This window comes from Gastrolobium bilobum, unplaced genomic scaffold (assembly GCF_033153095.1).
Source record: "Gastrolobium bilobum isolate Gb01-03AN ecotype WA unplaced genomic scaffold, APGP_CSIRO_Gbil_v1 utg7782, whole genome shotgun sequence".
Taxonomy (NCBI): Eukaryota; Viridiplantae; Streptophyta; class Magnoliopsida; order Fabales; family Fabaceae; genus Gastrolobium; species Gastrolobium bilobum.
The window spans coordinates 717,959-745,232 of record NW_026899380.1 but is presented as its reverse complement, the minus strand read 5'-3'; the positions used below and the strand labels follow the sequence as shown (position 1 = coordinate 745,232).

The window sequence follows — 27,274 nt, the reverse complement described above, 5'->3', positions numbered from 1 at the left end:
ATATATATATATATCTGAAAAAATATTTCTCCAACTATTTGATATAAGTTTATCTCAAGTTATCCCTTTTAACTATGTACTACTCGTAATACATAGTTATAATGTTAAAAATATTTCTCTCTCCACGTGAGCAGACATGTTCTAAAAAGTGATTGGAGAGAAAAAAAAAATAACTTTAACATTATAATTATGTACTATCCATAATACATAAGCTTATCCCAAGTGACTAAAGAAATTAAGTGGGGCCCACCAATTTTTAAAAAAAGAAAAAAAAAAGAGGCACATCTTTTTATGTGAGTGTAACATAAGAGATGGATCTTATGTAACATAAGAGTATAATTTTCCACACACATATATATGGTAAAATCATTTCTGCAGCCGATTTACGTACAGCAACGTCATATGTATGGTTATGATTCTCTACATTTAATGCTTTCATCATTTGTATGGTTATGATTATCCACTTTTAATGATTTCAAGTATATATATTGCAGGTATTTGATTGCTCCACGTATAGCAGCTGCAGAAATGTAAATCCCTATATATATAGGGAAAAATTATATTTACTAATCAAGAGTGTATGAGTGGTCATACTTAGTGTAATTTGTAAAAAAAAATTGTAAACGGATCCTTATATATATATGGTTTAAATTATCTTATGTTGATGAAGAGAATTCTCTTATGCAAGTGAGACATAAAAAACCGTGCCATTCCTTTTTCTTTTTTTGATTTTTTTAGAAAATAGTGGGACCTACTTGATTTATTTCTATAACATGAGGTAAGTCATCTCCTACTGTAGTAGATTAATAAATCTCATATATATATATATATATATATATATATATATATATATATATATATATATATATATATATATATATATATATCAAGGATCGTTTAACAAAATGTTATGGTTATTCACTTTTGTTTGTTAAAAATAGTTGTTATTATTTTATGCATGGTCGTTGATAAGATTTTTATGGTAACAATCATAAAATCTGTAATGGATTGTTTTCTTTTATGATCTTTTTTCCGCTACTCTTATAGAAATATCAATCAATTTTTAAGATATGTTGTGATAGATGCTTCATATAATCATATGCATTACATTTTTACTTATTCTATATCCGGTCATATATATAACTAAATTATTTAAAAACAAATATCACGATAACTTTTTAAAAAATGCATTTTTTTAATAATGTACTAACTCTTTTTTTAAAAGAAAAGAAAAACTGTGATAATACATTGTTATAATATAGCATAATACAAAACCAATACAACATTAAATTTGAACTCTTTATAATATAAAATTTAAATAGTCATTATTCTAATTTTATTAATTCATGATTTTAAATATTTTTAATGATGATTTTATCAAATTTAAGAAATAATATTTTTTTATGATTTTCTTGCTCAACAAACTTATTATATTTTCAAAGCAATATGCATTTGTTTAATTGAATAAATGAAGGGGAATGCATTTGTCATGTTACATGACAAATGAATAGTTGTTTTGTTAAGAAAAAACAAGATGAATTCATTGAATAATGTGTCCTCTTACTTTTTTAATATTATATAATTTGTCTTTTTCTTAACATAACAAGTATTCATTTGTCATGTAATATGACAAATGCATTTTCCATAAATGAATTGTCAAAACCCCTAAAATCTTTGGCCGGCAAGTTTGGCATCAAGATAATCAGATCTTTGCATCAACAATCTTCAAGCCAATAACATTTAAATTATCAAATGGTTATCACTTACTCATTTATTAGATAAACAATAATTTAGTCCTCTATTATCAGGCCATGATCATGAGTTGTGTCGCAGTCTATCATTTTCAATGATTTATTTATTTTTATATGTTAATGTTAGCAGAAAGTGATTTAATATTATACAATAATGGGTTAGTCATTGAAAACGAAATAAAATGTTAATTAATACGAACCTAAGACTAAAAATTAAAGTTTGATGCTGAACCATAGAAATAAGAGAGAACAGTATATCAATATTTACATTATTCTTCTTCTTTGTTGATAGAACCTCTTTCCCCGATGTATGTCATTTGATGTAGAAATTCTAAGCGGCGAATTGCTGATTACCTGTGTCCAATTAAAGTAATTGGAATGTGGATTCGGGGACCAACAAGATGATGCTATATTAGGAATTATGCCTACGTGTTTTTGCACCTAAGTTTTTTGTATTAAAGCACTAATCGTGGTCCACTAATTGTATGCTTTTAATGATGATATCCTTTTTGAGGTTGACCCCTCCATTTGCACCTTTGAAAGATTTGACACCCAACCAATCATTTTCATTCTATGACGTTTAAACCCAGTCATATGCGGTGGATTTTTGAACTGAAAGTTAGACATCCACTTGTTTTCCTCCTCCCATAATTTCTATACTATTTAATTTCTCCTTCGCTTTTTTTTTTTTGGGGACTTGAATTCCCTCAAAGGTTTATATTCAGTTAAATTTCGATAAGCAAGGATCATGAGATAGGGATTCTCTCTATTTATTCATTAACAATAAATACTCTTATTATAAGAGAGAAAGTGTAATAGATATAATAAAAGAGATCACGTGGTTTAAATTTTTAGGAGAGTTGATTAGTAAAGTCATGTAAAGTTTAATCATTTTCATTTTTCTAAAAAAAATTAAAATATTAGCACAAGATAATAAAAAATAAAAAAAAAGTAAGGAGGGTCTATGAAAATAAGGAGTCTCGTGTGAGAGGCATGTAGAGAAATCTAATTTTTAATATTCACGTGCCTTCATCAAACAATTTAATTTTTTGGAAAAATGGATGCATGATAGAAAGAGTCAAACAATTTTGATATGGGATTGATAAACATCTAGCACCAATTATATAATAGGCCCTTCAATAATAATTTATATTGTTTTCTCTTATAAACAAGATATTTTTCTATTAATATGAGTAAAAGGAAATAATTTATCAATAACCATTGATTCAAATGATAAATAATTTATTTTTCTTAATTAAAGGTCATGAATTATTCGAGCTTTCAAAATATAGAAAATAGTCTTAGGACTTGGAAGTAGGGTTGGCAAAACGAGTCAACCCGGCTCGACCTGGCCCAAATTAATTACGTGCAACCTAAAAAAAAACAAGTCAGATTAGGGTTGACTCGAAAAAAAAAAGAGCTAGAAAACTCGACCCGAATTAGGCCGAATTAGGGTTGCCTAAAAAATATGGCTCTAGGCTGGCTTGAAAAAATGGCTCGCAGGTCGACTCGAAAATTAGCTCGCAGGTTGGCTCAAAAATGACTCGTGATTTGCTCGTTTTTAGCCTATTTAAATGAACATGTAGTATTAATGCACCAGCTATGTGGCTTCCATTCGCTTAAACAATACAATTGTCTTACATAATAGTTTATAAAAAAAGCAAAATAGAAATGGGTTACAAAATGAGAAGCAAAAAAATCGAGAATACAAGAAGCTTTCAATGCAAGAACTGAGGCCAAGACTGAGCAGTTAAGGCGATGAAGCCAGGGGCTGACAAAACGCGGATGGTGGTGGCTGATGGTTGCGTCTCGATTTCTGAGTGAGAGACAGAATCAAAATGGTAGCAATGTGAGAAGATTAGGGACTTAGGTTTAGAGAAAGAAGAAAGACGATGACAACGTGTGTGGGTTTTGTCCTTTTTTAATATTATATTTTGTATTTAAAAAAAAAAAACTTAACCCACGAACTGACTCATTTGACTTGTGGGTTGACTCATTTTTTCTCGCGCTGGCTCAGGTCAAGTTAACTCGGGTTGACATCTTATTTTTACCAATTCAATCCGACTTATTTTTGACGGGTCACAAACTAACCGACGATTGGTTCATTTTTACCAACCCTTCTTGCAAGAGCCACCCATATGTAAATCCAACTATATGCTCAAATGGAATTAAGTTGAATAGTACGTCCATCAACCGATAAAGAAATAAAAATAATAATATAAGTTGATAATGATGTTAAGAATTGGAATAACTTGTTAATGAGGTAAGAACGCTATTGCTGAACTTAAAAAACTTGTTTTTTCTGACCCCATTAACTTTAGCTGATTCGCAACTGTTTAGGTTCAAATATTTTAGTCATGCCTCCAATATTTTAGTAGTTAATTAGATCAACAGACCCTACTTTTCACCTTTTTTTAAATTAATAACCACAATTTTGCCCATGAGCAATTCAATTATTATCGAATTAACTAATTAGTTAATGCTTGTATATCAAGACATTTTTTATATATAATTTAGTCTTTCTAAAAATATTTTTGACAACTACTTTATTTCATTTCTCTCATTAAATTCCTAATTAGAAGTAAGAAAGGGGACAAAATACAATCACAAAAATAAAATATGTAAAATAACAAGAGACGAAAGGAACATAGAATAAATTTGTATATTGAATTGATTAAGGAGAATACAATATATAAAGAAATACTAATGGGCTTAGCCTATATCTAACCTAAATCCTAATAAAATGAGAAAATAAATCTTTATAAATAATAAAGATATCCTAAAGATATTATTTCCAACAATAATAAAGATATCCTAAAGATACTCTTTCTAACAAAATAAAAATTGAAATGTTTTTGTGCATTTTATCCTTCTAAAAATTCAAACATTTGGCAGGTAATCAATCACAACATTTAGAAAAGAAATATATTACTTTTTCTAGTTACGTTTGTTAAATAAGTACATATGTTTTGATATCAAAATAATTTTAAGTAAAATTTAACTTAACATTAAGAGGTGTCATACATTTTACAGAAACTTTCAAAAGGCATTTTTTTAGTTACACTTCACACATAGAGTGCGAAAGCATGTCTCAAAGTCTTATGTATAAAATAATTACGAATAAAAGTGATGGGAATCTCATGTTTGAATTGAATCGACCTCACTTGTATCTGCCTCAACACAAGTACACAAACGTTCTTCATATATACGTTACATTTCTCATCAGAATACATGATTACATATTTCGTGCCATAAGGTCTAAGTCATGTGCATGTGTCAAAGCAAGAAAATTAAAATAATGACATGCTTGTAGACCAGCTGGGGAAGGTGCTTGCAAGGTTCATTGGGATCTTCTCCTTGACTTGTTTCTCCTCGAGTTCCAAATTCCCTCATATCGCAATATAGATTAGGCTCTAGAAACTATAGATTTGACATGACACATAATTTTAGTTTAGTATTTAAATAATGATGAAAATTACTTTCCATAGCAATGCAACATGTCTGATCAACAGGAAACAAAATTAAACTAAAGTATGCCGGCAATCAATTTTAACAAGATCTGCTTGAGTTATATAAGAATGCATGGTTATGAGATAGGCAATCGTAATGTTTTAGATTCTCACATTAAATCATAGATACAGTTTTGCTATGTTTTGGATTTCCATATCTTATAGAGATGTTACCACAATTGTCTTTTCTTTTCTTTTGATTGATTGATTGCTCTTTTCCTTTAGCAATAACAGTTGAATAGTCGCATCTTGCCATCACATGAAATAATTATTATTATTGCTCCAACCTGCAACAACGCCATTGAATCAAATCAATTACTATTTATTTTCCGAATTCTAGTTATTTAATATATGTTTGGTTTAGTCGCTTCTTCAACTATCTTTGATGTATTAAATAAAGGGTGCTGCTATGAAATAATCGAACCAAAACTTCATGTATTGGTCAGGAACCAATTTTATGTGAGAATCTTTTTTGTTTTTAAGAAGCTATATAAACTGATGAAGCTTTACCACAGTGAATAGCTCGAGCATTTATGTATGCTCTAATAGCACCACACTTAAATAAATATTGTACCAATTAAAAGCCCCAAAAAATTTCTTTTGATTTAAGCAAGTTTTCAATTAAAAAAAATAAAACATAAAATGTAATAAAGTAAACCTCTATGTATGTGCAATGATCTAAAGATTGAAACCAAGATCCATAAAGAAAATAACAAACCAAAATGGCTGATAAATTATATCTAAGACATCTCTATTTAATTATTAATGGCTCGTAAATATCAATGGTTTTTTGGTTTTTCCATAATCGATCTATAGAACTTTTAAAGGGGCCCACGTTAGATATTAATGAATCTACATTACATCTGCAATGGAGATCCTCTCCTGTGTATTTTATTTGTAAGAAGAAAACTTGGTCTACGAGCTTGATTTCAATTTTTTTCTTCTTCTTTGATTATATCTTATTCTTTTTCATTTTAATTAAAAAAAATCCAGAATATTGTAAGGGACATGAGATGGGCAGGTAGACTAATTAACAACAATTAAGTACATGCGAATCAGATCTATATTACCAAATCAGATACTCAATCTTGGCCCTTCAAAAACAAGGAATTCGTTTGTCTATAGGATAAGACTCATTATTCATGAGCTGATATATATCCTCCATGCATTGCTTCAGCTTTTATATATAACAATAAATAGATTGATTCTAAAGTACATCATTTTGCACATTAAGTGATGCGTCATTCTTGTGATTATCAGAAATAAGAATATATAAAACTTTCACAAGTGGCGGCCTAAATTAATTTGTGGATAGTTAAGAACAAAAGTGAATAAGAGTGAATTTTACCGTGGATTCTTGGATAAATGGTGGTTGGTTTCTGTTTCTCAGGTGGGGAACGGTGGTTTAATTTGGTGAAGGTAAAAAGTAGATTGGGGCTTTGATTTTGGTCTCTGTTTTCAGGTAGGAACATTTTTTTTTATGGGGTGCATCTTAAACAGTACCTGAAATAAGACACGGAATGATCGCAATATATCTTTAAAATTCAGTAATATCAGATCTCGCAGCCAATGGCCCAATACATACTAATGGACCGGTTCCCTTGACCCTCTTGAAAAGTCTCCTCCCTAAACTATTATAATATAATAATCTTGGGTTGGGAGTATGTACGTTTTTTTATCTTGTGGACTCTGTAACTATAAACCAGTTTTAAAGTTGTCCAGTCCCACATCCACCTTCTGGCCCAAAGCCTGCTTGGAAGGAATACCAACTTCTCAAGCATCTATTAATCATATCACACTTAACAGTGTAAATGCGTTGGGTTTTATCCTAATTTCTAAGGGTTTTATAAGAGTTATGTTGTAGGAAAAGTGATTGTGTAATGTTATAGAGATTCGTTTTGCGTGCGTAGTTTTTTTTTTTCTTCAAAAAGTGTGGGGCCCACAAAATGTCGTGTGTGTAGGAAAGTTTGTTGTGTCATGTTAAATGACAAATGCAAACCCCAATTTCTAATTGATAATTATGGTTGTATTACCAATTAATCAATGGGCTCCCTCACCTCATATTTCATTAATGAGTTTGGTGTTTGTTATTTTAAATGACATAAGTTATGTCATTTTAAGAGAGAGATAGACACAAGGAATGAAAATCAAGGGAGAGAAAGTGGGTGGTTTTTTTTTTAATTTAAAATTTAAATAAAAAAATATTTTTTTGTGTCTATCTCTCTCTTAAAATGACATAACTTTATGTCAATTAAAATGACAAACACTTTTTATTTCATTAATTAACGTAAATTAAAACATAACTCAATCCTTACTTAACATTTAAATGCATAACGTACAAGAAAATATATCATGCTTGGTAGCAATTAAGTCCTAGGCCAATATTTGGAGGTGCTTAATTTATTAATTTGTAAAGTGCTTTAATTTGTTATTTTTATTTAATTAGTAAGTTTTATTTTTTGACTTGCAAAAGTATGCTAAAGTTGACAACTATGTCAATAAAGAGTTTAAAATTTTTGAGTTTGCAAGGTATTTTCGGCAAGGATTGCACAAACCATCATAGAGCTAAAACTGCTGATGTACTGAAAAAGAAAATGGGTGACAATTAAATTTATGATGGTGATGATTGGCTTCAATAGCCTTGCAATTTACTTGCTTCTATATTGAAATTTAGTTAGGACTGAACATATTGGATCACCTCTTAAGCGCCAACGCCTTTCTCAACATGTTTTCGTTGAAAGTTTTAAGCTGATTTTGAAGAGTTAGCAGCCAAAATACTGGATCCTTCGAAAAGAACTTTGTTAAAAAGGTTAAAAAATTGGGATTGACTTTGTTAAAAAGAAGAAGAAAGAAATTGGAATTAACTGAGGAAGAGGAAATTGACGTAGTTATAAAATTTTCTCATAATTAACAATTCAAAAAATTCTTCGGGAGTTTAAGATCCCCCAAAAATGTCCTTTTGTGAGAAAGATAATGAGAATGTGATGGTGGAGTGAAATTTGATATTCGTTATTAGATTTACTACATAGTAATAGTATGATACATTATAATTTGTCAATATTTTGGATGTTATAGACACTATTAGCTAGTTTGACTAAATCCTTTAAGGCTATATATGCTTATTATGCATATATTTTAGATATTATTAACCATAAACCCCTTATTTTATTTTGTGTTGGATAACCACGGGCTCCTGTCTATCCGTATATATTATTTCTTTTTATTGTCCAAGCAAGTTAAGGTTATATCAATACAAATAACAAATAAGATATTTATAGATTAATAAGAATGTGGATTAGATTTTTTTAGTGTCTCAAATTGTGTTTTTATCACTAGAACTTAGATTGGTAGTGTAAACTGACATATAATAAATACTCTTTGTAATGCTTGAGCATTCACATGAGCTAAATTTTGGGGTTGATTTAGTTAGGTCTAATCATTCTAACGTGATATTATTTGTTGAGGCTTACCTAAATAACCCGTATTGGACCATCTGAAGATGAGAGAAAATGTAGGGCTCCCGGCCCATTGGTCCCCCAAGACACAAAAAAGTAGAGAGGGAAAGAGGAGGGAGAGGGAGAGGGAGAAGAAGAAAAAAAGAAATTCCTCTAAAAATGTCCAGTATTCAAAAGCATATGAAAACTGTCCTATTCTAGCTGTGGTATCCCTATACTATGTTGTACATAATGTTTTTTATTATTATTATTATTTCTATTTTCTTTGACCTTTTAATCAAAAAAAAACTTCTTGTTTGTACCACAAAAAATCCAACAAACCTTCCATCTGGTGAAGAAAAAAACTTATGTAACATGAATAAATCATCCTTTTTATTCTTGATTAGGTTATATTTGTTGGAAACAGTATGGGCAATATTTGAAAATAGAATAAAATCGAGAAAACAAATGAGTTCTAATTAGAAAATGTGATATGAAATAAGATGTATTATTAAGTATTCTTAATTTATCAATTTATATATTTATAATATAATATTATCATCATAAGAAGCAATCATAATATTTGTCCATAACAAAATAAAAGCAACAGAGAATGGCTTAATTAATGCCACAGAGCATTAATTCCACAAACACATTATTGCATACATATAAAAAAGAAAGTAAAGAGCAGGGGAGAGGCTAACAGATTAACATTGAAAGTTCATCAGTAAGTAATTAAAGACAAGGAATGATGAATAGTCAATGAATGTTGTGTAAAAGAAGGTAACGTAACCAGTTATGTGTTAGGCAATAGAGAGGCATAGTCAATTACCAATTAACCTAAAGATACAAAATATAGCAAATTCAATGAGCTGTGAAGTTGGTTATGATGACTAAAGTCCCAACCTCAAATCCAGAGTGAGAGGAGAAGAAGGGCAATGATCATCAAGAGGAAGAGGAAGAGGAAGAGAAGGAGAAGGAGAAGGAGGAGGAAAATTCAAGTCAACAGACCTGTGTGATGGTTCAATCACATTCTCCCCTTTCTCCCAATGACACCTCTTGTGACCACCAAGTGCTGGTCCTGTTGGAAACACCCTCAGACAAATGCTACATTTGTGACCCACGCTGTCATCTGGCTCTTCCCCTATGCTATTAGTAGTGGTGGTTGTTGTTGTGGTGGTGGTTGTTGTACCTGCACCGCCGTGAAGCATCATCATGTTGATGTGGTTGTGGTGGTCGTCGTCAGTAACTAACCTGGTTGTTATGGCATTGGCGAAACAGCCTTTGACATTCTTGTGACTAGCCCTGTGTCCTCCAAGAGCCTGGTGTGATCCAAACACTTTGTTGCAACTTGAGCATTCGAAAATGCTTAGACTCGGTGAATCCACAGTATCTTCCTTAACCTTTCCATTTGCAAGTAAAAGAAGACAAGCAGCAACATCGTGGTCTTCTTGAGTCATTTGTTGTTGTTGTTGATGATGATGTTGTTGTCGTTTTAAATTGGGGGGTGGGTTAATCCCTCTCCACTGACGCTCTGGATGGCATCGCATGTGGCCAAACAGAGCCTTCCAGGACCAGAATTTCTTGCCACATTCGGTGCAGGGACGGGTGATCTTAGGAGCACTAGGGTCTGGTCTCTTGGTTTTCAACCCTTCTTCCATTTTGGTTCTCTTCTTTCGTGGGTTACGAGAACAAGAAGAGGAAGAAGCAGCAACCACATATGGATGTTGTTGTTGTTGTTGATGATGATGATCATGATAATGTTGGTTTTGTGTTTCTGTGTCGCGAGAATCAGAATCCGTCATGGCTCAAATAAACCAAAACCTTCTTCCAATGGAGGCGCACGGCTTATGTACACCCCTCACCGGAGGAGCGGTTACTGCAACTTCTCTCACACTTTGAATTGGCGGTTTCTACTTTCTTCTTCTTTTTCCTCGTGTAATTAAAAAATAAAATAAAATTAACATCTATTTTTTTTTTGGATTACGGAAAAAAATAAAATAAAATAAAATTAACATCTATATTAAATAGTATACGGGCTATTTACCAAATAAAAAAAGAGTATACGGGCCAATACGACAACGCATTTTTAATAGAAAAGAAAGTAATTGCTGTGTTGAGTGGTTACTGGCCAGTACGACAAGAAAATAGCTAACGAAGTAATAGTTTTTACTGATTAAAAAGGTTGGACATGGATGAAACTCCTCTTTCACACTAAATCCAATCAACATTCAATATATGATCATCTGAATATGATAAAATGCAATCTGTTTTCCCGAAAAAGGTCAGCATCTATATCAGCAAATTATTTGCCAAAAAGAATTGGATGCGATAATAAACCGATGACTGGAATAGGAGGAGCAACCAAAACGGATTAAGATAGAATAAATTTTTGAATGCGTAACGATTAAGATATGACATAAAATTAATATAGTTATTTCAAATAAAAAAACACAATTTTTAAATTAGAACAAAAACATTAATGTTTCCTAAGTCAACCTTGATTATTACAAGTTGATTAGTCCAAGAAATGTTGGACCTAACTACACACCATTAAGAGTGTGTTTGGATTACCTTTTAAAAAAAGTTATTTTTATGCCTTGCTGATTTTAAAAGTACTTTTTATAAAAGTTAAAATTATTTAGATTTTAAAAAAATAATTTTTTGAAAAAAAATTGACTTTTGACTTTTATTTTTTTGAGAAGCAAAAATTTTTAACTTCTAAAAAAAAGCAGGTTTTTTACTTTTTTTATGACTTATGTTTTTTTTAAAAGCAGTCATCCAAATGCACTTTACAATAAGTGTTTTTTTTTAAAGTAACTTTTAACTGAAAAAAACTCATTCAAATGAGCCCTAAATCTAGTTTAAGTGATGCTTGAAGTGAGACTGCAATGGGATATGGTTGAGCTTTGAGGCAGGATGATTATGCTGGATGGTCGCACTATTGTTGGAGAGATGTTTATCCGGGACTAATGGAGGAGGTACTTGTAAGATATTCACACTCAAGTCATTATTTGAATGGGTGAAAAGATGATTATATCTTGATTTTGAGTCCTCTTTATATAATAGCGACACGACCTGTTTGTATCGTCGTAGTATGACAACATTCACTCTCATTGGTGGATTGAGGTGACTTTGTCAATCTATCTTGTTTGCAGATTATGTGTTGGCGAGCTATGATATATAAACTTAGTTGGAGCCTTGTGCTTATCTTTTAGAGTTCGGTCATTGACTCTGGAGAAGGCTTATGAGTTCTATGTTGTTGTTAGTTCAGTTATAAGTCAATTACATGAGTACGGGATATACATACTTTCTTATTTATTAAGTCTTTATCATTAGGTCTTTTAGGTTGTTATTAGACTGGATCCTTTATCCCGCTTAATATGGGTCAAAATCATAAGTATAATAAATATCATTATTTATCTAATCAGTGTGCCACCGGTATTGAATATTGATATGTCCTAGGATTGGGATGAACCCATTGAAAAAATTTAATCCCATGGGCTTCGCAGGGAAGAGGTTGGTTGGGTTTTGGTCTAGGAAGCACGGGTACACTAATTGGATATGGACATCACAGGACACCAATATGTAGATATGAGTCATATGACAAATTCTAATTTTTTTTGAATAGATTACGATTAAGATATAACATACGAAATTAAGATAATAAAAAAAACACAAATCTTAAATTAGAATAAAAACTTTAATGTTTCCTAAGTCAATTTTAGTTATTATTGTAAATATAATAAAATACCATTATTTTTGTAATCAGTGAGCCGCTTGTTTTCTTATGTGTTGGGATTTTGAGAAAAGAGAGATCGAGAAAAAAATTGGATGAACTCATTGATCATTCACTGTTCCAATGTATCACAGTATCAGATTGGCTTATATACAAGCTCCTGGAGACAGTTACCTAATTAACTCAAATAACAATTCTGACGGCAAACATAATCGATTCTAACAACTAATTAACACCGTAATTGTACAATACAAACTACTATACATCTTCAAGTAGCCATACAAGTTCAATACATAATAAGCAATGTGTAAACTGTAAACACCCCCTCAACCTGGAGAATGGATATTGAGCATTCGTAGCTTGTAAAAAAAAATCTGAAATGGTACTGCATGGGATTGGCAAGACATTGACTAAGCTGATTAACAGCAAAGCTAATGTCAGTTCATGTGTTGGTGAGATAAAGCAGTCTCCAATTAACTTGTAGTAGGAGGAAATATCTAGTACGAAGCACCGTTATCCCTCTGCAATTTGAGTTTAATAACCATGGGTTTGAAATCAGATTTACATGCAAGCATCCAAGTATCTTGCAACAGTTCTAGAATATATCTCCTTTGGAAAATGGAAATGCCCTTGGAGGATGGAGCAATCTCAAAACATAGAAATAATTTGGATATCGCGGGTCCTTAATCTTGAAAGAACAGTCTAACAACTGATTAGCATCTTTAATCTCTTGAATGAGCATATTTTAAGTGCTTCCAGTAGGTACTCAAGTAGTAAAAAGGGAAATTTATATGGCATTAATCATAAAGGAAGGATAGTATAAATGGTATTAGACAGGTTACTTTTTTTTAAGTGATATACGACTGCTCTCGGGAATACTAAAAATATTTCCCTACCAGATATTGTCCCCTGAAATGATTATGCCATCAACATCCACGAGAAACGCAGTGAATTATGTGGTTGAGGATCTTTTAATAAATAGGGAACGACTTAAAAAACAAAAGCGATAGAGAATAAAACAGATTACCGTTGTGTTAACTCGAGTCTAAGGAGAGGACACCAATATGTTATGTTGATCATGTTAAATATAACATGTCCGTTTCCATTTTACGTTTTCTCAATTTCCAGTCGTTAGGATCTTTTTTTCATAAGACATCAGAATAGAATGACTTCGGATTTTTCTCAGAAATGCGAATACAAGTGATTTATCAAGAAGACATTGGATGGAAGCTGCTACAGAGTTATACTTCATCTGTAATAAAAATAACAGCAGTGTTGTGTGGTTCCTGTCCAATACGACAAGAAAATAGAAAAGAAAGTAATTATTTTTAGAGATTGAGAAGTTTATACCATTTCAGGTTGTACATAGATGGAAACTCATCTTTCACACAAAACCCAATATATAAGCATTTGAATATGATAAACAGCAATTTGTTTTCCCACAAAAAAGTCAGCATCTCCACCAGCAAATTATTTGCTAAATACTCCCAAAAAAGTTTTGAATACGATAATAAACTAATCAATGGAATTGGGGAAACCAAAACGGATTTAGATCCCAATTCCTAAATAGCGGGGGTGCTGTTTTGTGGTCTCTCATTATTTTTTTTATAAGCCTACTATCCTTTTGCGTTTTAGCAACAATAGGGGATCCAAATCGTAGACCTCAAATCTCAAATGACCCACCTGAGTTCTCCGGTTTCCAGTGAATATCTACGGTGCTGGGACAAGATCGATGCCACCTGAACTGCCTCTAGTATCGATACTAAGTCATTATAAGTGGGTTCCTTGTGCTGATTAGCTGCATGCAGAATTGTCTGAAAGATTTGCAGGGGATCCCCATGGCTGACAACCAAAATTGCACATCTGCAGGATGTGGAACAGAATTATATTAGCTGATGGAATATGAATGAAAATACCAAAAAAAGCATACTTTGAGAAATAAGAACATCCCGATGGTGAATAATATTTTGTAACTGTAGATGGAAGACCTGCTCCGTTAGATCACAAGCTAGAATAGAAAATTTAGTTCTTAAAATTTTGAATGCATTTGCATTTCAAAGTGTCTTTTGGTAGCTTGAAATAACTGCAGGCCTCCAACAGATTTGTTACACTGGTTTGTGCTAAAAAAAACAAGAATGTTTAAGACAAAAATCACTACCCTTCAAATTCTGATTCCATGATGGTCACTGCTCTTGCAAGTCTACAGGCAACATCCTTAACACTTTCCCCTCCCTCTGGCCCAACAAGTGGATCCTTTATATCTATATCCCAAATCTGTTCATACTGTTGATGAAATGAAAGATAAAATCAATGAGTTTCCCAAACTACAGTTGGTTGGAGAATACTTATATGCACCAGAACATTTAAATAGTGGTACTGAAAGGTCTTAACCAGAACTTGACTAATGTTCTGAACATCCAATATCTCTAGAACCAAATATGTTGCAGAGACTAAATTAAAAGTCCTTCAATTTCCAAATCTTTTTTTTTCTTTTTGAAAAAAGTTCTAGGTGAAGTGCCAACACAGCTGAAGAAAGTGACATTGACCATCACTTACTTTATCATGCGACTCAAGTTCAAATGAAGGACCAAAGAAGCGTTCTCGAAGATCTTCCATCACCTGCATAGCAACTAAAACAGATTAAATACATGTATATGAAAAAATTGTGAACTCTGAGTGCTAAAGACATTAAGAAACAAGTGGTAAAAGGGTATTTCTTGTGTACCATATCGGTTAACAAAAGTAAACTACTGAGTACAGAAGTTGAATTTGAAAGGCTCACCTTACACTGGGGGCCATCAAAAGGAAGATTCAACACAGTTGCAACAACTTTTGCCGTGTGGCTTGTTCTCGAAAATGGGGAGTAGCAAATACGTACATTAGCAAGTGGTATATTATTAACCTCTAGTTCCTGTCGAAGAATAAAACACTTAGCTTAGCCTTAAATTGGTTGTAAATGCAATACATATAGAGAAGGTGGTATGGTGTGGTGAATTGAAATTAATTGTCAAAGATGGGTGTGAAATTGCGAGGTTGATCGAACAATCCTTTTGTAACAATATAATTAAATATTAGAAAAATGAAAAGTAAGGTACTTTTTTTATATATGAATGAGAATTCTAACACATATCTTAATTCAAACTACCCAAATTCCTTAGCACTGCACCAATCATAGTAGCTTAAAGTAAAGTACCTTTTGAAATGATTCTGCAGCGAGTTGTGCCTGATTAACACCATCGGAAGCCAACTGGAATTCAGGACGCGTGCCATTTTCCTGTGATTTAACCAATAATGATTAATAACCAGTAAGATTGGATATGGATCTGATCATTGATTAATAAAGAAGAAACCAAACCATGGATGAAACAATGAGGCCTCGCTCGTTGGGAATGCTCTTCCCATGCCTGAGAACCCAGTATCTGTTCTTCAATTCAATCGACATTGATTCAGATTTCTTCCTCGCTCTTTTCTCTACCGTAAATAATAAAATATTTCTGTTTTGGATCATTCGGCCCAATAACGAACTGTTGAAACGGCCCATCACTTCTCGTTACGGTAGCCCGCACTGTTGAAACGGCCCATTAGCATTCACCTGCGTACCCAGCACGCAATCTGCTTCATCATGTTATCAGTTAAATTTTTTTTTACCATTTCATATACTCACCACCACCACAACATAATAACCACCTCAAGCTGTCACGACAGAGCAAATTTTTTTTTTTTTTAAACTTTTAGAAAATATCTTCAGTGAGGTGAGGTGGCGAGTGTGTGTTATTAACAAGAGGGGCATCACTGCAAATTGCAAAATATCATCAATTTCTCGCACCGTGGAAACGGAATATGTTCCAGTGAGTCTGTGAAGGGTGAAGTTTTGGATCAGAAAGAAGGAGAAGGAGGAAATGGGTGGAAGAAGCACACTGGTAAAGGCGATAAAGTTCGCGAAGCATGTGAGTGGACGGAATGTGACGTATATGCCGAGACCCGGCGACGGAGCACCGCGGGCTGTGACGCTGATACCGGGGGACGGAATTGGCCCTCTGGTGACGAACGCGGTGGAGCAAGTTATGGAAGCGATGCACGCTCCGTTGTACTTCGAGCGATACGAGGTGCACGGGGATATGAAGCGTGTTCCGGAGGAGGTTTTGGAGTCAATAAGGAAGAACAAGGTGTGCTTGAAAGGGGGGTTGAGGACTCCGGTGGGTGGTGGAGTGAGTTCCCTCAACGTGCAGCTGAGAAAGGAGCTTGATCTTTACGCTTCCCTCGTCAATTGCTTCAACTTGCCCGGCTTGTTCACGCGCCACCACAACGTCGACATCGTTGTCGTTCGGGAGAACACCGAGGGCGAGTACGCAGGTCTCGAGCACGAGGTTGTTCCTGGCGTTGTCGAGAGCCTCAAGGTTAGTATTCTTCTTTTCTTTTATTCTGTTCTTTCAATTTCAAAATTTTTAATTCAATTAATGTTTGTTCAACTTGAACTAGGTCATGACCAAGTTCTGCTCCGAACGTATTGCACAATATGCGTTCGAGTATGCGTACCTAAATAACAGGAAGAAAGTCACCGCTGTCCATAAAGCCAACATCATGAAACTCGCAGATGGTCTTTTCCTAGAATCTTGCAGACAAGTAGCAACAAAATATCCTAGTATCAAGTACAATGAGATTATTGTCGATAATTGCTGTATGCAACTTGTCTCTAAACCCGAGCAGTTCGACGTTATGGTATGAAGAATCATGTTCTAATGTTTTACATTTTCAATACTCTAAATAAATAAATAAATAAATAAAATGTTTTCCATCTTACCTTAGGTCACTCCTAATCTTTATGGCAATCTAGTGGCAAATACGGCAGCTGGAATTGCCGGAGGCACTGGTGTCATGCCTGGAGGTAATACTAATATGCAATAATCTTTCTTTCTGTTAACATGTATAGAATGGATCATACCTTTTCTCCGAACAAACAATGTGCCAACTTTATTATTTTCAATCAGTTACCTAATATCAAAATGAAGTTGAAGAAGAAGCAACAAATAGATTATTATTAATTATCCATCTGCTTAGAGGTTCAAAGCTTTTGTTCTGTTGCATAACAGTTGTGGTGACTGCAGGCAACGTTGGGGCTGATCATGCTGTCTTTGAGCAAGGTGCTTCGGCAGGAAATGTGGGAAATGAAAAGATGGTGGAGCAGAAAAAGGCTAATCCAGTTGCTTTGCTTCTCTCCTCCGCCATGATGTTGAGGCATCTTCGGTTCCCTTCATTTGCTGATAGACTTGAGACTGCTGTGAAGCGTGTCATTTCAGAGTGCAAGTACAGGACAAAAGATCTTGGGGGAGACAGCACTACCCAGGAGATTGTTGACGCTGTCATTGCCAACCTCGACTAAATTATTAATGGGTGTTCGTTTACCATTCTTAAGTCTTGTTGACCAGCTGAATGGGTATAAGATTTCCTATACCGATTATATATCTCTAATTCTCCATCATTGCTGCCAGAATCTTTTGGAAATAAAACTTTTGGCATGGAGGAGGTGATTTCTATGGCGGTTTTTTGTAATAAGTTTCTTTCACTATTTTTTTTTTTTAAATGGTTGAAGGCTTGACTTACATTCTTCTCCACTCTATTACTAGATGAACAATTTTATTCAATTTTGCTCGGCTTTGTCATGTAAGGAGATATTTGCTCCTCAATGGAAGATGCATTATGGTACAATAGCAAGTTTCTGTCTATCGTTAGAAGTCAATTTGCGATTGCAAGGGCAGTGCCTAACTTGTTGCATTCCAAGGTTGGGTTCGGGGTCTGAAAGAATAGTGAATGCTCACTCGATGAGTAGCCGTGAGAGTACGCTCAAGTAGCATGTTTGACTGACATGTCTCGAAAGTCCATGACTTCGAATCGAGGCAATGAAATAAATCTTTTTCATCCTCTCAAATCTCAGGTGGAGAGAACAAAATTGGCTACTTCATTCATGGTGCATCATGTCCTGAGAAACGGAAAAAGAGATGAGACACGCTTATGGATCTAAAAGAGGCTGCTGTTCCTTTTGTGTGACGTGATTGAAACGAATGACACGTCCATTTTTTACATCACATTTTTTATTACACCTTTTTTATTTGTTCTAGATCAGGTTATTACCTAAAGCACAGGCAATTAGGTGGAGGAGGAAAGTGGGGGGAAATTAGTATTGCTAAAAGATCAAACCTCAGCACGACTTGAACTAATCTCAATTGAGTTACACTGTTATTATTTAACTTGGGAAATATGCAAGTGCCAAATGCATATAGTTCTAAGAAAAATACTATTTTGCAAATCTACATCTTACATGTTCCACAACTAGGAAAATTAGAGTATAATTGTGCAGAAAATGAGATAAGTCAATCGTAATTAGGTGGTAAAAGCTTTACATATATAAGGATATGTGTGTGTAAGTATGTAAAGGGAGCATCATTCTAGCTTTAAAACGTTGTATAAATTCAATTTATATTCACATCTTTGTTAATGGTCGTGTCTGCAACACAACGACTAAATAATGTGGTCGTCATTCCATATTTTTCATACAACATAATTCTTACTCAGAGCATTGGTGTTTTGGCCAAGGATTATAAAACCTGGACAGTCTACTTATCTATACAATATTTGATCAAAATACAGCCGAAGTGCAATTTGGGTTTATAAAAATTTTAAATTGAACCGTTGTCCTTTACGTTGAGTAACATTGATGGGTAACAAGTACTTAATAGATGGACGTCATATAATTACACTAATATTGAGAATTGACTGATTTCATTGCCAGAGCCTACAAAGTGCTTCTAAGTCCTATTTTCTACACATGCACAAATGAAAATCCCAAATTCTACCCAAGTTAAACATCTAAATATAATATCCGATGCAGAGAATCATCCTGAAAATTTTCACATCCAGTGTTTTATCCATCTTCTCCATCTTAAGACTCAAGAGACCATCTGCAAATATGAGTTGCAAAATTTAAGGTACCAAATATCTAAGAAGTAGATATAAATATCTATGCAGAATGTCAAGAGCGTCATCACATAATATTAATCAACAGAGAAAAATTAGAAATTAGCAGTGTAGTTTTCCACTTTCTGATTAAAGGGGATTAGGCATGCCCTAGTTCACCTCTATACTCACAAGAAGCAAAAATTAAGTGTCCATAAATGGGCACACAGCCAAGATCATGCCATGTAATATTATCTTTGCTCTTTCTAGTGACATTGAGAAACGGGACACCAGGCTATCAGCAATGACATACATGTTCAAATTTACAGTCAATATCATTTTTAAACAGGTTAAAATTCATCTATAAACTTCCAAAGTTGAGGATAGAGTGAGGTTCATAGAAGATATACAACAACCAAGCCTTATCCCATTTGCTGGGATCAGCTACATAGATCAAATAAAGCAATTGGGATTTATCAAAAATCAAATTTTCAACAAGTCCTTTTAGAGCCAGTCTTTTTTAATGGTTTCACCTAAAGTTTACCAGGGTTTTCCTCCACCTCTTCTAATTGAACTATCTTCCATTTGATTCACATGACCAAAACACCTTAGTCAAGTTTCTATCATTTTCTCAAAAAGTGCTACTCCTACTTTCTCTTGAATATAATCTTATATTTTTCTTGTATATGCAGTTATGCACTCATCCAGCACAACATGCCTATCTCCGTAACACTTAGTTTTAGCTCTTGTTGGAACTTCATTGCGCATCATTGAACATCATTGGTCTTATTGCTATCTGATAGAATTTCCTTTGAACTTGATAGGCAAGTTGCTATCACAAATTATGCCTAAAGCATTCTCAATTTCATCCACCCATCTGGAACCCTATGCGTATACCCTTCAACCTCCTTAATTCCTCGTCACTTTGTAAGATAGATCCAAGAAACTTAAACCGTTCAACTTGTGGTATGATGTGGTCCCCAACTTTAACCCCCAAAACATTTCTACCTTCCTCCCATCTTGCTAAACTAGCATTTAATATAATCCATCGTGGAAGATTTTTTCGAGAAAATTATGTGTTTGGTGCGTAAAATATTGTGAAGGAAAAAAGTTTTTTGGGAAGGCATTCAAATGTCAGATTTACATTCACATATCAATTTCACTCTATTTTCTGCACTGCACTTCAACATGCATACACGGACCCAGTTTCATTTATGAAAAAGGAGTCGTCATCCATTTCATCTCAAGTTCTTACTTCTTAATGATATAAAACTCTGGGAATTCATTATAATATAATATTTAACTTCTCGTCATATAATACAGCAAGTAAATAGATAAGCAAAACCAAGGGCAGAAAGATAAAAATAATAACAATAAAATATTCAAAAGTTGAGAGAAAAATAAAAGACAGGAATATAATTAACTAAATTTTAGTCATTCACAAAGAACGGACATGTTACTGACCTCCGCAATTTGTAAATCCCTGTGTAGAAACCACCAAGGACCATTCTTTGATAATAATCTGAAAATGTAAACACAAGAAGGATTCAACCCAAAAAATAGCTTAACAGGCACAGCCAAAAAAACAATAATGGAACCTCAGCAAATCTACTAAGACTAAGAGGACAGGATGATACTCTCACTTCCTATACTCTATCTCTTTCTCTGACCATATGCATTACATATAAGAATATGTGCTTGAGTGCACGCTCGCACTTGTGTGTGTGTATATATGCAACAGTAATAGGTCACTTTACCTGACAGAACCAGCTACAACACGAAGAGCCATGAAGAGAACCAAGCCTGACCACACACCATAAAGGCCAAAAAGTGGAGCGGCAAATACCAAAAATGCTGAGGAGACTGCTCCCACAAACATCTATGAAGCAATAATCATAAAAATTAACTTCGTGAAATATACCCACACAGAAATATTGGAACATATTTTGACAAGCAAACAACTTACCATGGAGAAAGCAGCATATCGAAAATCAGAAACCCCATAATGTAGACCATCAAAAATATATGCCAGAGAATTAAATGGCTGAGAAGCACTAACAAACTGGCAAAAATCACAGATAACAGTATAAACTAATATACGAGGCAGATATAGGGACAAAAGCAAACAAACACTGACAAATAAATAATCAATACCATACATACCAACACCCCAGTTCTGACAATCTGCAAGACTTCGTAGTCCTGGGTAAAAAGGTTAGCTAAAGATCCAAAAGAAGCACCCAGAATAGCAGTCAAGCAGATACCCGTAAGCAGTCCAATCTGGAAAGACATCATCAGGTTCTCAAACAAATTCATAAAACTTCTTATTAACATAGTTAAACAGCCATCGTTTACATAAATTCTGAGAATAACTAATGAAGGAAAGGCATCAAAAGGTCAAAACTCAATGCACAAAAAAGAAAAGGCTTACCCTTAATACAAAATTAGTAATTTCCTTCACAACTCTGTATTCATGTCTGGATAGAGAACTTGCGATAAGGGCCTATAAATAATAATATAGCAGTATAAGAGGGAAAAAAAATAAAAAAGGCAAATGCAAACAAGAGGACAGTAATGAAGTGAGTAAAAGCCAAGCTTAAAGAAACTATGACTTAAAATGTAAAAAGGCATCATGCTCAAACAAACTGGAAATTTTCCCAATAGATTTAATGAATCCTGACTAAGAAATAGGAACTACAGCATTTTTGTTTGTATTCCATTATAGTCTGCCTTTAGTTGGTTTAAGTTGTTTTCTTGCAAGACACATTAGTATTATTACTAGATTAAAAGAAATTTAAGAAACCATACAACAAGGGCCAAAAAAATTAAAAAAATGTAAATGTTTTACATAAAGCATGATTCAATACCTGACTAGATGCAGCCAACGAATCTGTAAGAAGGGAAACAGCCAACCACACTTGCATACATATCTGATGTGCAGCCATAGCTACTGGACCATAACGAGCAGCCATTGATGTTCCCAATGTCACAGTTGTAAGAACCGCAAGTGTTCTACCAAGAAGGAAACCACCTATAGCAGCCCACAGATCATAGCTGGAACAACAACATTAACCTAACAGAAAGCTAAATAATATACACAGTAAAACAGGAAACAGAAATGACTACAAGTAAATACTTGTTTACTATCAAACGAGAAAGACCACGCAAATAATAATCCAATTTTATCTGTTGACAAAATGTACTACAAACGCCTGGCTGAAATAGCATTGCATTTCAGGTGACAAAACTTAAAAAACCAACTTAAAAAAATAAATCAAACAAATTTGCTCTATTAACGCTATTGCCTTTAAATTAAAAAATTACAAACAGAAACAGAAAATAAAAATTGAAGCGATCTCTTTTTCTTGGAAATTGTTTTGGAAACAGTTTTTGAGATCTCATTTAGCATCTAGATGTTATCTTCCCTCTTTCCCCTATTTTTTCTAGGGAGAGAAAATTATTTTAGGAAGAAAGCCAAACCACTCCAGTTTTAGCAACGCATAAAAAAAAGAAGAAATCACCAAGAAAAAGACAACCCCTTACCAGACTTAATATAACTGCCAAATTGCAGGTCTCCCATCTTTGGAGGTAGTAACTCAGCTCGCTTATTCAGAAACCAGATCATCAACAAAGTCCCAATATATCTGAGGTATAAAAACTCCGTCATAATTCGGCTTAAATCCAGTTATGAAATAAAGGAAGAAAATAATGCTTTTGAAAAGGACATACTGCGAGAGAACGGTGGAAATGGCTGCACCAGTTACACCCAACTGAAAGTAATACATAAGTAAGGGAAATAAAAAGACAGCTGAAAGATTACCAATGCCTGCATTTTGATAAATGAATTAGCATAAACATACATGTTAGAGATATAATATAAAACTATTCACATTTCTTCACCAAACAACTTAAGCTTTTAGGAGAGTTAGTTCATGACATGGTATCACAGCCTCTGTAACCAAATGACCAAGAGTTCTAGCCTTGTCGCCCCATTTTTCTAATAGAAGTTGAATGGCAACATAAGATAGATGAATTTGTTTATTGTCCATGCTTCAAGCCCAAAAAACTCTTTTATGCGGGGTCATGTTAAATATGTAATATAAAACTATTCATGTTTCTTCACCCAACAACTTTTAGGAAAGTTGGTTCAGGACAATACATACAATATAATGAATATGATTATAAGATCTAATCATTCTTTGAAAGAAAGTAAAACACATGCACACTAAAGATATCAAAATATAAAATTATTCTTCATTCTTCAAGATAAAGTCACAAGTATTCCAAAAATTTAAAATGTTGATAACCATTTCACCATTCAGCAAATATACTATAAGCATTTTTTTTCTTCCTTAGAGTCAGGTACACGCATGATAAATGGTGGATAAAAAAAAATTATAATAATAAAGGTTAATAAGAGCAATGTCCAGCTCAAAAGTTGTACCCTATGTTGCAACGACACCGACACGGGACACGACATGCCGACACGTTAATTCTAAAAAATGCCATATTTCGACATATTAGGACACATTTTGATATTAAAATATATTTTTAATATATATAATATAATTTATATTTAGTACATATAACAGCCCATAATAAGTCATATAACCAATCAAATATTCAAATTCCATAACATAAATATAAAGCAAAAATAATCATGTCAAATTCCATAACAGAAAAAATGGATTTACAAATTATCTTTTCATGTTTAGTTAATAAAATAAAATTTAGACCTAAAAAAAAACGTGTAGGAGCGTTGACCGCCTGTCAAAAACGCGTGTTGGAACATGTCCGACACGTGTCTGGCACGCAAATTTTTTTTTAAAGTGTATCGGTGTTTTCCAGGCTGTACCCATAACTTTGCTTTTACATCATAGAGTGAACTTAATACATTGTTTTAAATAGAAGCTCTGTGATCAGTATAAACATATTTCAATATGATTAAACAGGGTGATCTATGTACCAAAAAAAAAAACAGGGTGATCTTCCCTATCTAGTCATATCAAGCTTCCTAACAATCACAAACAATTCACAGTTAGTCACCAACTTTCTAGCAGCATATGGGTAACCTTTTATGCAGAAAGGATTTTTTGTTGGAACTCCTTAAAATCATCACATGCTAGCAATAAGAAACATTAGGCAGTAAGGCTTTTCAGTGATTTAAGTGAGCTCATCTGAAAATTCAAATTACTTATTTTTTTCAAGAATCATGACTATAAGGCCTTCAAAAGGCTAAAAAAATTTCAAGTTCGTAGCAGATTATTACTAAAGCAAGGAATGGCTGTAATGATGGAAAACTTATTTTTCAGTGATTTACGTGAGGTTGTTAAAAACTAATAATAATTTATTCATGAATTGTGAATATAACAAGAGCCTTCAAAAGGATTAAAAAACATTAAACTTCAAAGCAGATAATAGCAAAGCAAGGTATTATAGTAGACGCAGAAGAAAGACCCCAAAAAATATAAAAAGTATTAAAAAGATGAAATTAGCTAAGAAACGCACACTAAACCAAACACTTGCCTAGACATAGAACAGGAGTTTTTGTATCCTTAAAACCACGGAAAATGCCTTGAAGAGCCAAAGATAGAACAACTGCAGGAGCACCAACTGCTCTTAAAGAGAGAAAATGTTGTGCTGGAACGTAAGTTGGATTTCCCTGTTGAAAAGAATTTATTCAAAAATGAGATTACAATTCACCTACTTTAAGTATTAACTTCTAATCAGTATTATTCACAACTAAAAGTATCCCGCATTTAACAAGGTACAAAAAATGGATGCACAAGATACGCCATCAATGATAAGGAAGACTGTGTTCAAGTGAAAACATACTGTTGATACACCAATTATATGTAGAAATGTTCCAGATCCCAGATACAAGGCTAAAGCCTCAAAAATACCAAGCCCCAGTGCTAATAGCAAAGCAGTGGAGACAGAGGATAGCTGCTTTCTCTGAGAAACTCTTTTCAGAGGTTTACCATTGCCACTATTTTCTAGACCACCCTGATCTGCATATCGCAAATGAATGGCATTAGATAATGATGTGAATGCAGTGATAGAAATACAACAACTAGAATAAAAATGCAACAAAGCCATCAATTATGCACACAATAAATTCACCTGAAGCAGAATCTTGATTGGCCATGTCCTCAGCAACAAAAGAAGTAGCAACACTTAGAAGGGGGATATTAAATAGCTTTGAAACGATGTTAAAGATGGTTACAGAAACACCAGCAGAAGCCAACTCCACAGTGCCTATGAATAATAAGTAACACACAATTAAAGCTCCAAACCGAAGTAATGGTTTTAAAATAGTGGAGAGATAAGAGGCATAGGTCCAAACCGAGTCGACCAATGTAAGCAGTTTCCATCAACTGTGCCAAGGGATCAATTGCCTGTCCAGCAAGTGCAGGCAAAGACAGCAACAGAAGCTCACGTTTGACATCAGGTTTCTGATTTTGATTGAGTGGCAATTGACTGTCAACAAGTTGAAAGAAAAAACCAATGATAGATATTATTACTATTGAACATTTGAATTGTATTCAACATAAACCCTAAACCCTAAATATGATCCAAATTCCTCTCCAGTCTCTCCATTCTGATTTACAGCATTTTTAAGCATCAGCTCTTGATAACAGGAGTTAGCTTCTTATATCCTCTAATTAATTAAACTGAATTCGTAACAATTCCTGACAATTCTAACTATCACTCATTTTTTTTTTAATCTATTACAACTGCACTGCATACTAGTGATACATGAGTGAAAGTAGAAATAAGGTCTTACGCAGAGGCCTGGTCCTTATCTGAATTAGTGAGGAGAGTGTCTTGTTGTAAAGGCAAAGGTGGTTGTTCATCAACATGAGGATCAGAACTGAAGTGAATGGGAAGGAACGAAGAGGGTTTAGCGCGAAGAGTTAAGAATGGCGAGGTGGTGGAAGAGAGGTGGGAATTCCCAAGGAAGTGAAAGTTAGAAGAAGGTTTATGATAGCATAAGCATTTGCGGGGTCTTGAGGTTATTCTAGTAAAGCCATGAGATTGAGAGAGAGAAGCGGTGCTGAAATGGGTACCCTTCATGGCGGTGAGTTCCGAGTCCGAGTTTGGTTATGATGAGGGATAATTACAAATTAATTATTCATCGTCTGGAAGGAAATGAACATCAAAATCTCGTAACAGAGAGAAACAAAATAATAATAATAAATTTATAAGAAGCAGCAACCGCCCACAGAATGTATCGTCGCGAACGAACGTTTTGAGTTGGGATAGCGTTCTTCGCTACATTGCCACCTTAAACCCAACTTTCTTGCCACGTTTCCCTAAACCCAATTAATTTGGGCCTATTTCGTAAAACGGAGCCTTAAACCCAATTTTATAACGTAGCTCTTTATTGAGGTCGGCGTGCGAAAATCGTATCTCATATGAGTCATATGATTATTTTTATTAGGCAAAAGAAATAATATTTTAAATAAATATAACCTTTAACGAAATTATTGTATTTTGTATAAATTAAATATGTTACATTAATATATAATTAATAATTTACGTATATATTATAATTTTTTTTTTTTTTTTTGTAAATAAAGAGGGGCTAAGCCCCATATATTATAAATTTTTAAGTATATATAAAACAAATAATTAAGTCATTTTTAGTAGGTTAAATAAGTTTTTTTAAAACCCTAGATCTAATGTGTGTTTCGGTTAATTTATTTTGAAGAAATAATTCTTATTTTTTTATAGCTTTTTCAGAGGACTTTAAAACAAAAATGACTATGTCCTTATAATTAATCTTTCTTAGACATGACTTAGATTACATTATTAAATAAGCATTTTGAAAGTATAAGCCTGACTTGTTTGTTAAATAAGCTAGACTAAAATAGGATGAAAAATAGA

At 33.5% G+C, this 27,274-nt stretch overlaps 3 protein-coding genes and 1 pseudogene across 6 annotated transcripts; 1 reads left to right on the top strand and 3 right to left on the bottom strand.

Annotated features, from left to right (window-relative positions):
* Positions 1–9,587: 9,587 nt before the first annotated feature.
* LOC133290059 (zinc finger protein ZAT3) lies at positions 9,588–10,499 on the bottom strand. The gene has a single exon (XM_061488112.1). The coding sequence runs from the start codon at positions 10,497–10,499 to the stop codon at positions 9,588–9,590; it is 912 nt and encodes a 303-aa protein (XP_061344096.1).
* A 2,235-nt stretch (positions 10,500–12,734) lies between these two features.
* Positions 12,735–15,885, bottom strand: LOC133290100 (uncharacterized). 3 transcript variants are annotated; one of them, XM_061488161.1, is made up of 7 exons: positions 15,789–15,885; positions 15,627–15,707; positions 15,216–15,344; positions 14,990–15,052; positions 14,592–14,716; positions 14,117–14,296; positions 12,735–12,954 (listed from the first exon to the last, which is right to left on the bottom strand). In XM_061488161.1, exons 1-7 carry the CDS (start codon positions 15,873–15,875, stop codon positions 12,876–12,878), a joined length of 744 nt encoding a protein of 247 aa, XP_061344145.1. In that variant the 5' UTR covers positions 15,876–15,885; the 3' UTR covers positions 12,735–12,875. The 3 variants fall into 3 exon arrangements, with proteins under 3 accessions (XP_061344145.1, XP_061344144.1, XP_061344146.1); XM_061488160.1 differs by lacking the exon at positions 12,735–12,954 and adding an exon at positions 13,530–13,719; XM_061488162.1 differs by lacking the exon at positions 12,735–12,954 and having other exon boundaries at positions 13,752–14,296.
* Positions 15,886–16,250: 365 nt separating this feature from the next.
* Positions 16,251–18,585, top strand: LOC133290071 (isocitrate dehydrogenase [NAD] regulatory subunit 1, mitochondrial-like). Of its 2 annotated transcripts, none has more exons than XM_061488128.1 (4): positions 16,251–16,830; positions 16,925–17,152; positions 17,240–17,318; positions 17,539–18,585. In XM_061488128.1, the coding sequence occupies exons 1-4, from the start codon at positions 16,333–16,335 to the stop codon at positions 17,811–17,813; spliced, it is 1,080 nt and encodes a 359-aa protein (XP_061344112.1). In that variant the 5' UTR covers positions 16,251–16,332; the 3' UTR covers positions 17,814–18,585. The 2 variants fall into 2 exon arrangements, with proteins under 2 accessions (XP_061344112.1, XP_061344111.1); XM_061488127.1 differs by having other exon boundaries at positions 16,913–17,152.
* A 535-nt stretch (positions 18,586–19,120) lies between these two features.
* LOC133290089 (protein DETOXIFICATION 45, chloroplastic-like) lies at positions 19,121–26,597 on the bottom strand (annotated as a pseudogene).
* Positions 26,598–27,274: the final 677 nt, after the last annotated feature.

Bases quoted from the DNA above. Each gene is read 5' to 3' on its own strand.
- LOC133290059 (XM_061488112.1), bottom strand. From the start codon at position 10,499: ATGACGGATTCTGATTCTCGCGACACAGAAACACAAAACCAACATTAT.
- LOC133290071 (XM_061488127.1), top strand. From the start codon at position 16,333: ATGGGTGGAAGAAGCACACTGGTAAAGGCGATAAAGTTCGCGAAGCAT. The intron at 17,153-17,239 runs GTATGAAGAATC...ATCTTACCTTAG, and splicing joins CCGAGCAGTTCGACGTTATG to GTCACTCCTAATCTTTATGG. The intron at 17,319-17,538 runs GTAATACTAATA...TGGTGACTGCAG, and splicing joins CACTGGTGTCATGCCTGGAG to GCAACGTTGGGGCTGATCAT.
- LOC133290100 (XM_061488160.1), bottom strand. From the start codon at position 15,875: ATGTCGATTGAATTGAAGAACAGATACTGGGTTCTCAGGCATGGGAAG. The intron at 15,345-15,626 runs GTACTTTACTTT...ATTCTTCGACAG, and splicing joins CTGCAGAATCATTTCAAAAG to GAACTAGAGGTTAATAATAT. The intron at 15,053-15,215 runs GTGAGCCTTTCA...GTTGCTATGCAG, and splicing joins TTGATGGCCCCCAGTGTAAG to GTGATGGAAGATCTTCGAGA.